Source organism: Arvicola amphibius, chromosome 4, assembly GCF_903992535.2.
Source record: "Arvicola amphibius chromosome 4, mArvAmp1.2, whole genome shotgun sequence".
Classification (NCBI taxonomy): Eukaryota; Metazoa; Chordata; class Mammalia; order Rodentia; family Cricetidae; genus Arvicola; species Arvicola amphibius.
In genome coordinates, this window is record NC_052050.1 from 55,954,988 (window position 1) to 55,968,052 (window position 13,065).

General features: G+C 46.5%; 1 protein-coding gene and 1 pseudogene across 1 annotated transcript in view; both read left to right on the top strand.

Moving 5' to 3' along the window:
• Window positions 1-13,065, top strand: part of Arhgap44 (Rho GTPase activating protein 44) — a 131,027-nt gene that overhangs the window by 94,048 nt on the left and 23,914 nt on the right. Inside the window, exons 8-12 of the mRNA XM_038326443.1 lie at window positions 602-670; window positions 2,910-2,991; window positions 3,454-3,581; window positions 7,146-7,257; window positions 7,613-7,694. Coding sequence (XP_038182371.1) covers window positions 602-670; window positions 2,910-2,991; window positions 3,454-3,581; window positions 7,146-7,257; window positions 7,613-7,694 — 473 coding nt within the window. The remainder of the gene's footprint in view (window positions 1-601; window positions 671-2,909; window positions 2,992-3,453; window positions 3,582-7,145; window positions 7,258-7,612; window positions 7,695-13,065) is intronic.
• On the top strand, window positions 5,011-6,991 carry LOC119813536 (annotated as a pseudogene).

A 13,065-nucleotide genomic window follows, 5' to 3' on the forward strand; every position in this document is an offset into this window, starting at 1 on the left:
GAAAGCCTAATGCTTAAGTATTTTTAACTCTGTATTAAAATTGTGTGCAATACGGATGAGGTCAGAATTTGCCAGGTTTTAAACCAGCAATCCTTTACCCACTGTGCACCTTGTCTATACAGGTTTTCTCAAAACCACTGCATTTCTTTGGCTTTCCCATATGCTCATGGTCATCCAGTTAGTTTGAGGGTGATGGTGAATAAGCACGTGAAGTGACCCAAAAGAAGAAACGGCAGAGGGAGGCAAGCCAGTGTGTGCTTAGGACTGCTTCAGGTGGAGGGGCGAGCTGTGGAGGGGCGAGCTGTGGTGTAGAGAGCTCATTTGCCCATCACTGTAGCACCAGCTTGGATTTGCTAGCCCGTAAGTTAAAGCTCTGGGTAAACTACCATCATGGTAGACTTGCAAAGTCACTCATTTCTAGAGCCACGGTTGGGAGGCTGGAAGCCCCATAGGACAAGTGTGTGATGTCACATTATTGAATAATCAGGTACAGCAGAGTTTAAGCCCTTTCTTCCCATGCTGTCTTTGACCAGTGTTAGCCACCCTCTCCCATTCTTCTTTTTCTATTTTTAACCTTGCTTGTATATTTTACCTTGCACAGGACCAGCTCTCTGCTGACATGTACAGTTTTGTGGCCAAAGAAATTGACTATGCAAACTACTTTCAAACGGTAAGGGTCCGCAAAGGCAGCCCGTAATTTTCCACAAAGGCAAGATCGCGGCGGAAAGTCTGTATGTGTCCTGGGGTGGACAGCGAAGGAAGGTGGGCATAAAAACCAGGGCCTTCTGATTGCATGTCTGTATTGTGGGAAGAGGTAGGGGGCTGGGGGGACAGCGCCTTGCTGCTTCAGTCTCTAGGGGATTCTGCCCGTCACGTGTGGACTCATTTCAAAACCTAAGTTTAAAACAGAACCTCGTCTCTGAGGATTATCACAGTTTAGTGAGCCCCTACCAGGGCTTCTCAGCCAAAAGTGGCTTTTCCCCTTTCCTGGAGGACCCCGGAAGTCTGCAGATGCCTCTAGTTGTCCCAGCTCAGGAAGGCTGTGGCACTGTGTCTGTGTTAAAATGCTAACCCTCTTCAGGTGCACAAGCACCTCCGTACATAGAGCAGAGTGGCCCAACCCAGGAAGTCAGAGGACCCATGCTGGAAAACCAGGATTAGTGACAGCAAAGGATTTGAGAAGACTAGGAAACTATCCAGTGCCTTACAGAGGCATATTTGTTTCTGTTGAAGATTTATGACAAGTTCAAGGCAGGTAGGTAGAAAAGCAGCATTTGGTGACCTGGTGGCTGCCTCTTCTCAGTGAAAACAGATTTAGAGTCCAGAGACAGGATCCCAGTTAACTAACTTCAGTCTGCCAATCCGGATAATTTGGATCCTGGCTCCTTGCCAGAGTAAACATAAGGCAAAATAAAGACATAACAGAAAATCATAGACAGGTAAATCATACAACATGGAAAACAGTTGAGTGTGCCTGTTCCAAATGTTGAAAATAAGGCAAAAACCTATGGACTTTTATTTCATGACCAAAGAAATGATGGGGTAAGAATCAAAGCGAGTCAGAGGAAAGAGCGGGCAGGCAGACAGGTCTGAGAAGTTTAAACTGCTCAGTGGTGCACAGTGGGGGAGCAGCTGTGGGCTGTGGCACTTCCCCTGTGTTAGGGGTACAGATTTTTGCAGCCCCCAACCGCAACACACGTACCTATGAAAGAGCTGGTTGTATCACCTCCAGTGTGGAACATCTGATTCAAAGCATTGTTGAGAAGTTGTATTGACGAATTTTCCGTTGCTGTGGTCAAACACCATGGCCCCCAAAACAGCTCTTAGAGGGAAGGGTTTGTTTGGGACATACGGTACCAGACAGACCAGGCAGGCATGGAGGCCCAAGAAGGAAGCTGCAAGCTCACATCCTCACACACAAACAGGAAGCAGAGACAGCAAACTGAGTAGGCAAGGCTTCTTATTCTCCAAACCTCCTCCCAGTGACATATTTCCTCCAGAAAGGCCCGCCAGTCACCTGAACCTCACTCCCCAAAGAGCAGCACCATCCGGGGACCAGGTGCTCAAGTCCCAGAGACAATGGGGACCATTTCTCATTCCAGCCACCACAGTAGTTTATTTTCAAATGTGTTCCATTGGTTTGACTTAGGAAATTCTTAATCTGGAGCCACTGAAGTCAGTGAAATCACGGGCACCCAGGCTTTGTCAGGCTGCCCCCCGCCGTCACACCACACTGTTTTCTCAGGCCCTGGCTTCCCACACTGGTGCTGTCATTGTCCACACTCCATGCCCGACTTTTACTTAGTTTTGGAAAGATGGAAAGCCGGAAAACAAATGAAGTCACCGTTGGCTCGCGAGCTTTCCTTGGCCTGAAGCAACGTTGCAGTCATCTCTTTAATGGCTAGGATGGCAAGGGGCACACCTTGAAGGAGTTTGTTCCTGAGGACCTGGGATGATAGCCAAAGGCATTTCACTTCCCAGTGTGTCTGAAGGAGTAGAGCCTCCTGCTCTCTGACCACGGACAGGGTCAGCGGACTCACAGAAATCAGTACACACACAGGATGCACTAACTTGTTTATATCCTGGGCAGATGAACCTTAGCATGGGTTTCCCGTTACATTCACGCTCGTTGCATCTTTCATTGCTACTTTAGTTTTCAGGATGGGCTGCCAGGTGATGTCAGGTGATCTAAGGCAAGCTCTGTAAGCCAGGCTCCAGCTCAGGTGGATTCCCCCATTCCTTCCTGATTCTCCTACCTCCCAAATTTCCACCTGGAGTGACCCCTTTGCCCTACTGGCTGAAGTATACCTGTTCCCTCCACAAGCGAGTGCCTTCATAAAGAGAGGATGCCACTGTAGAAGACTGTTTGCCTTTGGCAGAGGGTAAGGTTTGTTCTTGTGTTTTCTCAGCTGATAGAAGTGCAAGCTGAGTACCACAGGAAGTCGTTGACACTGCTTCAGGCTGTGTTGCCTCAGATCAAAGCACAGCAGGGTAAGTGCAAGCTTCCCTAAGAGCTGAGAGGGTGGAGAGCCTGCTTGCCTTGTGGGTGAGATCAGCTCCTCACCTGGGCTCTCCTGGGAACAGTCATGCTTAGAAGAGTCAGTAGATCTCCCTGAGCTGATGTTCACCAGTGACCTAAAGCTGAGCTCATCCCTCCATATCGCCCTCTAGAGGGGATGAGCTGGGTATGTGTAGTACGGACGCCAGTGGTGCCAGGTACAGCTCTCTCCATGCCTTTCCATTTTCCAGTAAGCTGCAAAAAAAAAAAAAAAAAAAAAAAATGAACTTTCCATTTTCCACTAAGCTGTAAAAAACAACAACAACAACAACAACAACAAAAAACGCTCATCTGGGCCCTCTCTTTCTTTGGTACTCCGTGTAGAATCTGGGCAAGGGGCATGCGTGGCCTTGGGAAGCTGTTAACTGACTCCTTTCTTGCTCACCTCTCCCCAGAGGCCTGGGTGGAGAAGCCTTCCTTTGGGAAGCCCCTGGAGGAGCACCTCATGATCAGTGGCCGTGAGATTGCCTTCCCTATAGAGGCCTGTGTAACGATGCTGCTGGAGTGTGGGATGCAGGAAGAGGTAGGCACAAGGCAGCCATGCCCAGCCCCCGGCTGGCCTGTTCTTTCAAGAGGCAGGGTTCTCAAGAGCTTCTCTCCTGTAGTATTCCCCCACCCTTGATCCCTAAATCAAGGCATTCAGTGATTTGGGCAATAGTGTCTCCTCTGCAGAGACTAATAGACACCACATTCTCATGGGAACCCTCACTTTCACAGAGAGAACAGAAGACTATGGGAGGCTGACGTCTGCCCACAAGGACTGTATGACATAAACATCCCTTCTTCCTATTTAATGTAGTTTGGTGATTTGAACAATCTGCTGCTACTCTTGCTAGTATTAACCTTACTGCCTCTTTTCCTTCCTCCTCGTCTTCCTCTTCTTTTCCTACTACTTCCTTTCCCTCTTTCCTTCTCTCCCTCCTCCTCTTCCATCTAATTCTCTTCTCCTTCACCTCCCCTCTCCCCTCTTCCTGCTCCTCCTCCTTTTTCTTGCTAAGTTTCTGATTTTCAGAGTAGTGATCTTACCCATTTGCATCTGGTCCTTTTAAACAGATCCTCACAATTTGATTGTGGCATTAGGATTTTTTTTAGGAGCCTCATATAAGGAAGGGCTGTGAAGAATTGATGTTGATCATTGTTGTCAGTCATTTGTTTGGTCTCATCCACAGGCTATCTTAACATCTTTATCCCATCTTCCTTTAGCCTGATGGGCTCAGTATTCGTTCCTAAGCAAAATATAAACATGGGATGGGGGGTTATAAATTTACTGGAAGAGATGAGTCTAGCATCTATCTAATAAGGAGGATTAGTCAAAGTCAGGTTGTCTTCTTTAATTGAGTGCAAAGCTGGGTAGGACAACTAAGGGCTGAGGAAGAGAGGGAAGGTAGCACTATGCATATCTATGTTGGCTGGTGTGTGTGTGCGTGTGTGCATGTGCACGCATGCATGCACCGGGCCTATTCTTCATAGTAGGTATTAAAAAATAAAATTTAAGGGGCACACGAACCAAGGCGCTGACTGCTTATGAAGGAGGACTATTATCTTCCTTAGGGTTTCTAGTGCTGCGATGAAACACCATGACTAAAAAGCAAGTTGGGGGAAGAAAGGGTTCGTTTGGCTTACACCTCAGCATTGCTGTTCATCGCTAAGGAAGTCAGGACAGGAACTCAAATAGGGCAGAATCCCAGAACCAGGAGCTGATGCAGAGGCCATGGAGGAGGGAGCTGCTTCCTGGCTTGCTTCCGCTGGCTTGCTCAGCCCATCTTCTTATAGAACCCAGGGCTACCGGTCCAGGGATGACACCACACATCATGGGCTCTCCCCTATCGATCACTAAAGGAGAAAATGCCTTATAGTTGGAGCTCAGGGAGGCATTTCCTCAGCTGAGGCTGCTTCCTCTCTGACGACTCTAGCTTGTGTCAAGTTGACACACAAAACTAGCTAGTACAACTATGAAACTTCTGGACATCCTGATCACTGCTATGCCAGGGGCTAGAAAAACCACACTAGAAAACGAACTCGCGTCCAGGTCAGGACTGAAGTACGTAAATGTAGATATTTAGCTTGAGGAGGGCAGTCATATGATGGCTATGGTGAAGAATAAGGTAGCTCCATTTTGGATGAAGATAGAGTTGTTGACGAGTTAGAGAAGCCAATGAAAGAAGGCAGCCTTACTGTCGACTACCACGGTTGTGTTCCTTCCCTGAACACTATATAGTGTCTGTGTTGAGAACAGATAATAGTATATTGTGTAAAAGACATGAAGCAAGAGCTTATAATGAGAAGAAACTACAAGATAACATTCAATGGAAAATTTTTCCAAGTTTTTTTTGAAGGACCCATTGCATCTCACAAAGAAGAAATTGTGCATTACCTATCCAGTAATGAGCCAGAAAAGCTAGAGTATTATATCAACCACATCATAACTCTCAACTCACAGACAGGCCAACCAGACGTGGTAGTGCACACCTTTAATTCCAGATCTCGGGAGGCAGAGGCTAGTCTACATAGGCCAGCAAAGCACCTCCTAAACTTCCAAAACTGTTCTACCAACTGGAGACCGCGTGTTCAAGTGCTTAAGCTTATGGGGACCTTTAGCATCTAAATCCCCACAAAGACTAATAGTAATCAGTAATAAAATAGAATGGTTCTAACAACACATTGTAGTAAAAGAATCTAAAGTCTGTGAGCGACTCCTTTCTAGAAATTCCCATTTAGTATTTCCAGACTGCAAATGGCTATGGATAGATACCTCATGCTATGGAAAATGTAAGTAGGGCAGGAACCACGGAGTTTAACAGCTTGGTTCCTCCTCTTTGTGTTGTCCATCCCTAACACTACCGGCCCTTCCTGTGTGGCCAAGGCATGGTTATAAGATGTAAGCCAATCTTTTTGTGTGCTCTGTAGCTTGATGTCCTTGTCATGGCAGCCCTATGGACACATTTGTCCAAGCTCGTTAGCATAACCTCCTCACACATAGGCCAGTGAGTTCTAGACATCCGCTTGTCTCACATCCTCCACTGAGAAAGGAGCTAGCCAACCCCAGAGCTCAAAATCTCCATCCTAGACTGGGAATGTTTTCTTTAGAAGGAATGTGAAAGTCTGGGCTGCTATGAAACCTAAGAGGAGAGAGGGTCACCTTCCCAGCTTGCTTTTCAGTCTGTGGGGGCACCTAAGGAGGCAGAGTGGAAAGCCAAAAGACTCCATACTTCTACAGCCCTGGGCCTGGAGCTTCCTTCCCAGCTCTGGCCTGCATTTATCTTCTCTTCCAAACAGGCCTGTCTACCTCAGTTTTACTTTATAATGTGAGGCTGTTCATTTGGCCCTAAGTGGTAGTGATACCAAAATAATGAATAATGGAACCTGGAGCATGGCAGGCCACCAACATGTTCCTTTCTTCTCAAGACACAGGTGCTGTTTATTTAAATTGCTTAGTGTCTCCCAGTGTGTATTTAAGTACACACATACACATGCATATGCATGCATCCCGTAGACCAGTGGTTCTCAACCTGTGGGTTACAGCCTCCTTCAGGGATTGAATGATCCTTTCACAAGGGCTACCTAAGACCATCAGGAAACACAGAGATTTACATTACAATTCATAACAGTAGCAAAGCTACTGTTATGAATTAGCAATGAAAATTTGATGGCTGGGGGTCACCACAACATGAGGAACTGTATTAAAGGGTCACAGCATTAGGGAGGTTGAGAATCACTGCCATAGACATTTGTTTGCCCAGGTTATTAGACCTGCGTCTCTGGCAGCTCTCAGGTAGATTCTCCAAGATATTTACTTTAAGTGCAAAAGAGACACCTGAGAGTCCAAGGTACAGATGCCCAATAAGTCAGTGCAGCGAGCTGCCACGCAGTGAGCTGCTGCAGAGAGCAGCATGGTGGACTCCTGAGTTGCTTAAGACTGGCGGAGATAGCTAGGAGCAGGCAGCTGCATCATCCGAACATAGCCCTAGTTGAGATGCTGAAGAAGGGGTGGTCCAGAAGGAAGAGCAGGTAGACTTCCCAGCTCTCTGTTTTTCTCCTATCCCTCTGAGTTGCTGGCCACACTCTAACCCCTCCATCCTATTGGTAGGGCCTCTTCCGGGTAGCCCCCTCGGCCTCCAAGCTGAAGAAGCTGAAAGCTGCTCTGGACTGCTGTGTGGTGGATGTGCAGGAGTACTCGGCAGACCCCCACGCCATTGCAGGTGGGTACCCGCCACCTCTGAGCCAGGGTTTACAGGAAACAGTGAGCATGGACAGTGTGTGGCTCCATGTCAGAAACAATCGCTTCAGACGTCCACGTAGGGCCCCCTTTCAGACCTTGTTCTGATCACTGATGGAAGACTACCTTATTAGTACAGCTGAAGGCGAGGCCATGTGGAAAATAAGTTGCAGGGCTATGTAATTTTCAACCCAGGTACTCTCGAAGCCTGGCAACTATTCACATGGGAAACCACTATTTGATCATGTGTGGGTCAAGGAGTCATGTCCACTTGGAGCAGTGTAGGCGGATATAGTTTGTCCTGCTGTGGTGTAACAGCTTACTGTATTTATGCCCAGGGGCTTTGAAGTCTTATCTTCGAGAGTTGCCAGAACCTCTTATGACCTTTGAACTCTATGAGGAATGGATCCAAGCTTCCAAGTGAGTACCTTATATTGAATTGTGTATACATTAGGATTATGAGGACTACATTCATCTGCTGGTATCTGTGGGCCATGGGATGCTTAGGTTCTTGATCCAAAGCAGCCAGTGTAGTGTTTTCATAGAACCCTATGTGCCCTTTAAGCCATCCATAGATTACTTATAAAACCTAATGCCATGTAAGTAGTTGCTGTGCTGCATTGCTTGTAGGTTCTCCGAAGTGTGAAAGCCTGTGGTGTCAGATAAGCAACTTCCCTCTTTGCTTTCCATCATGAGCATCATGTTCCCAAAAAGATATTGCAAGAATGCAGAGTGTAACTCTGTTTGGGAAGTTACTAATGGCTCATTGAGGGCAGAGGCAGTGCCTCATGTTCTGAGGCAATTAAGAAGCTGATAGGGCCACTCTGGCTACTAGGGAAGATAGATCTGTTGCTGAATGAAATAGGCAAGTTAATAAGAACACAATATGTGTGTGTTATTTCTTCCATTATTTGAGGTTCTAATGTAATAATATCATTTTCCTCCTCCATTTCCTTCCTCTAAGTACATTACTAAAGATAAATATAAAGTACATTACTAAAAATAAAGACAAAGATAAAGATTTTTAGAAATGGCCCTGTGTGTACATTAAAGAAGTTTCTGGAAAGGCCCAACAAGACAATGGCAGTGATTTCTTTTAGTAGAAAGAGCAAGAAAAGGATAGTCTTGAGGTCTTTACCCATATCTGTTATAGAGATATTTAAGCCACAGTGAGTTAGTAACACTGAGGCATCCCATGTGGGCAGTAGATACAATCCATGCTCTCTGAAGATTGGGCCAAAGGAGCAGAATTAGCAGGCCAGCAGTCAGTACCACAACTATCTTAAAATACAAATGACCATGTGTAGTGAGGAAGCAGACAAAATGGGAGCAGGAGAATTGGCACCAGAGCCAGGATGGTGGAGAGCAGAGTGAAGATCATGCGGGTAGCAGAGAAGAGGTGGGAGAAGATTTTAGGAGAGAAGGTTGGGAGAAAAGGTGTCTACAGATGGAAAGAATTCCTAGTACTCTCTGGCCATGGGATTTGGCCATCCAAGGCATCCAGCTGAGCCTCTCAGAAGGAACACCAGAGGATGTATCAAGGGTCATCATCTCTTTCAATCAAGTGAATCATCATTCATTTTAATTGATATCTACAAAGTTTTAGGGTGTGGTGTGATGTGTCAGTGTGTGGGTATATTGTACAGTGGTCAAGCCAGGGTCATCGTTAGTGTACTCATCACCTCAAATGTGCATTGTTCATTACTCTTTCATTCCTTGAAATCCTGGAGGCTCAAAGATAACCAGTTCACCTCAAGGTGAAGGCATGCTTAAATGTGTCAAGCTAGAGAAGGCTGTCTCAAGTACATTGCTAGCGCTGTTTGTTTTCCAAAGCAGAATAGAGTTATACTATGGTGAACATATGGTCCACAGGTTTTACTTTGAAGGGGAGGTCTCTGATTCCATGGTGAGGTTAATAAATGGTACCATCTGTTGAATGCTTTTTAGAGTCTTGCCATTGTTCTAAGCTCATAATAATTTTTGAACCATCTAATTTTCATAGCTTTCTGAAGTGGGCTAGGCTGTTTCCCTCCCTTGCAAATGAGGACTCTAAGGTGAGGAGTGAGGCTGGGGCAGCAAGTTACTTGCCAGCTAACACATGAGAGTGAGAAATCAAATCAAATGAGCCAAGTCCTATATTGTAGGAGGCTGCTTAGTTTTTCCCAGCTGCTCAGCCCCAAAATAACCACAAAGAAACTGTATTAATTACATCACTGCTTGGCCTATTAGCTCTAGCTTCTAACTGACTAACTCTTACATCTTAATTTAACCCATTTCTATTAATCTGTATATCGCCACATGACTGTGGCTTACCAGCAAGGTTCTGGCTCATCTGTCATGTCTCTCCAACTCTTCATTCTCCCAGCATTCAGTTTAGTTTTCCCCGCCTAGCTCTACTCTACCCTATTACAGGCCAAGGCAGATTCTTTACTCATTAACCAATAAAAGCAACACATATACAGAAGGACTTCCCACACAAGTCCTAGAGGTCATGCGTGCAGCCACTGCATTTGATGCCTTTGCAAAACAAAACAGGGGTTCTAGTGAGAAATGAGAGCATATCCTTTGTTGGAGACTGCCCCTGTGTTTCTCCTGGATAGAGAAGAGCTCTGGATGAGAATCTAGAGAGAGGAAGAACAGCTGAGAGTGGCACTGGGAGTGTTGCAAGACACGCCGGTCCCAAATCATTTTAAAAGGCGGGTGTCTTTTAAAATAAAGGCGTGGTCCTGATGACTCCCGGCCACTGAGCCATAGAAACACAAGGACTTGTTTCTGCGCCTGGATGATAAGCATTTCTAATGCCAAAGGTTCATGGGGAGTGGTGGGGTCTGCCTTGGTCTCATCATCCTAAGACACCTTTTCCCTACTGTCCGTGTGCATCAGATTCTCTCCGTACATTTTCCAAAGATACCAGGATCTGATCCTGCTTCCTGGAGATCTGGATTGGATTGCCTGGGATTCTATGTTTTCATGCCCACAGGCAGCTGAGAGGATAACCTTGACCCTGTGAAGAAGCTAGGTTTCATGCAGGACAGCACTCAGCTGGACTTAGAATGCAGCACTCCAGGCTAATGCAGCATATGTAGACAAATCTGAGGGGGCTTAGGACATCCAAGACCCAGGTGGGCCACGAAAGAGAGGAGGCCAGATTCTAGATCATGACTGATGCTAGAGAGGACGCTCTTTGCAGTGAGGACAGTTAATGCAGTGACTCACAACTGGTCACAGAGACCATAATTAGTGCCTGTTGAGGGCTGGGCCTATGTCTGCACCAAACCTGCTCCACAAAACTCAGGAACATTAAAGGAGAAGAAGGGATGTGAGAGCTGGAAGACAGGGAGGTGTCACTGTGAAATGCTGACTTCTGGACAGGACGTGACCCCTTGGACTTAAAACTCACTGCAGTTATGGCTAACTGTACAAGAAAGACCTCACAAGACTAAGACAGCAAGACAGCATTCCAGCAGGCTGAACTAACTGAATTCAGTGGATTACATACTAATAAAAGCAGAAGCCATGACGATGGGAGGGAAACATGCTAGAAGGGTCCCAGGGGAGTAGGATGCAGAGGTTGAGATAGATGGGATCCAGATGTACAGTGTATGTGTATGAAATAATGAAAATATAAATAAAGTATACCTTTAGAAACAAAGTGCAGACTTACTGGGACCGAGGAGGTGACTTTGGGAGCCTGGTAAAATTAAGTACCTCCATGGTAGAGCATGGAGATAGAGGAGGACACAGGGTTCCGAGGCTAGGAGACCATCCTCAGGACAGATGCCCTGGAAGAGGATGCAGGGTTCCAAGGCTAAGAGACCATCCTCAGGACAGATGCTCTAGAGGAGGATACAGGGTTCTGAGGCTAGGAGACCATCCTCAGGACAGATGCTATGGAGGAAGACGCAGGGTTCCGAGGCTAGGAGACCATCCTCAGGACAGATGTTGGGGGGGGGGGGAATGCAGGGTTCCCAGTCTAGGAGACCATCCTCAGGACAGATGCTGTGGAGAGGGTGATGCAGGGTTCCCAGGCTAGGAGACCATCCTCAGGACAGATGCTGTGGAGGGGGGGATGCAGGGTTCCGAGGCTAGGAGACCATCCTCAGGACAGATACTCTGGAGGAAGACGCAGGGTTCCGTGGCTAGGAGACCATCCTCAGGACAGATGCTCTGGCTGACTCCTCTGATGGATTGCTCTCTGACACCTCCACCTCACAGATACCTTCTGCCTCACTTTAAATGTCAGCTCCGCAGAGGAGCCTTCCCAGGCATCCTTCTTCTCTTTGCCCTATTGCTTTTGCGCTAGAGAAAGTATGAATGCCTCAGGTTGTTGATATAGCTGATAGGTTAAGAACTCTGAGGGCTTCTTCCCAGCCTATAGGGCTGTTCCTGGCACAGAGGGACTCATTCTAATATATGTCTGTTGACTTACATTCCCTGAAAGGTCGGGCATCATGTGCTCTTTGTCAAAAGACAAATTCAGTTTAAAAATCTAACAACTTTCCTTTTCCATTTTATTAACTGAGCAGCACTTGATTCCACGAGGCAGAATGAGTTCTTCCAGTGAATTCATCAGGATGGGTTGACTTTACAGGCAGAAAACCCCCAATAAACAGAAACAACAAAACATAAGGGGGACGATCCTGTAGGCTCAGAGACACTGGGACTAGTTCCTGCCAGACTCCTGTTTTAGGAAATTAGTCCCAGTCTTACTAGTTCACTTTGATTGTGTGGCTTTTAGCACAGTGGCCCCATGACAGCTTGGTCTGTCCTGCCAGGCCCAGTGCTGTCTGCACAAAGGGGTGACTTCCCACCGGCTGCACTGTCGCCTTCAAAGAAGTAGAAGACTGGAAGAGGCTATGGGGCCCTCGCCACAGAAAGTGCCTTCACAAGGGACAGAGGGACAGCAGTGGTGGTGGCAGCTGCAATGCCAATATTTCATGTCTATTGAGACATCAATCAGCAGCAGGGTTGGGGGAGAGGGGGCACTTGGGTCACATTCTGGTTTAGACTGTTCACACCAGCTCTGTGAGGCAGGTGTCGCTAACAAAGGTCAGAGTTTCCACCATGCCAGGGAGCAGAAAGGCTGCTTCATAGCTTCCCAGTCCAGGCCTGCTCTGACTAGGCATTGCAAAAATACATTCTGTTCCTTTCTGTTCATAAATGGAGCTTTTAGCTGATGGGTCTTGCAGAGGTTGCTTGCCTCTATCCCAAGGCAGAAATGAGGGGCACAGAGAATTTGTCTCACCTTGGTCAAGATCAGCAGGAAGACCCTAGGGGCACCCAGCAATGACATGTGAAGGTGATGGCTGTAGCTTAGGTATGGGCCTCACCTTAATGCTCTTTACTCTTCAGATCTGGGGAAAAGATTGTTCTGGCATCAGACTTTTCTTATCATGTAGGCCTGGGTATACATTTTTAAAAAACTTAGTCCTATAAATAATGCTTTTATTCTGAGAGAATATATATATATATATATATATATATATATATATATATATATATATATATAGAGAGAGAGAGAGAGAGAGAGAGAGTAAATAGGAAATGGAAAACCTTTTAGCTAGTGGGAACGATCCACTCACTGAAGTTAAGTTTTGAAAGGTCGGATTTATTTATGTCTGTGCAGCTTACGTTGTTTGTTGAGTGTTTAGTTTATGCCAGATATGGAGAGATTTGGTATGCAGCAAGGTTGACGTGGGCAGCAGGGTCAGATTCTCCCAGCCGGTGGCCCGTGTTCTCCTGACAGCACCAAAGTCCTGTGCGATCGTCTGGCCTCTTAACCTCACTGTTC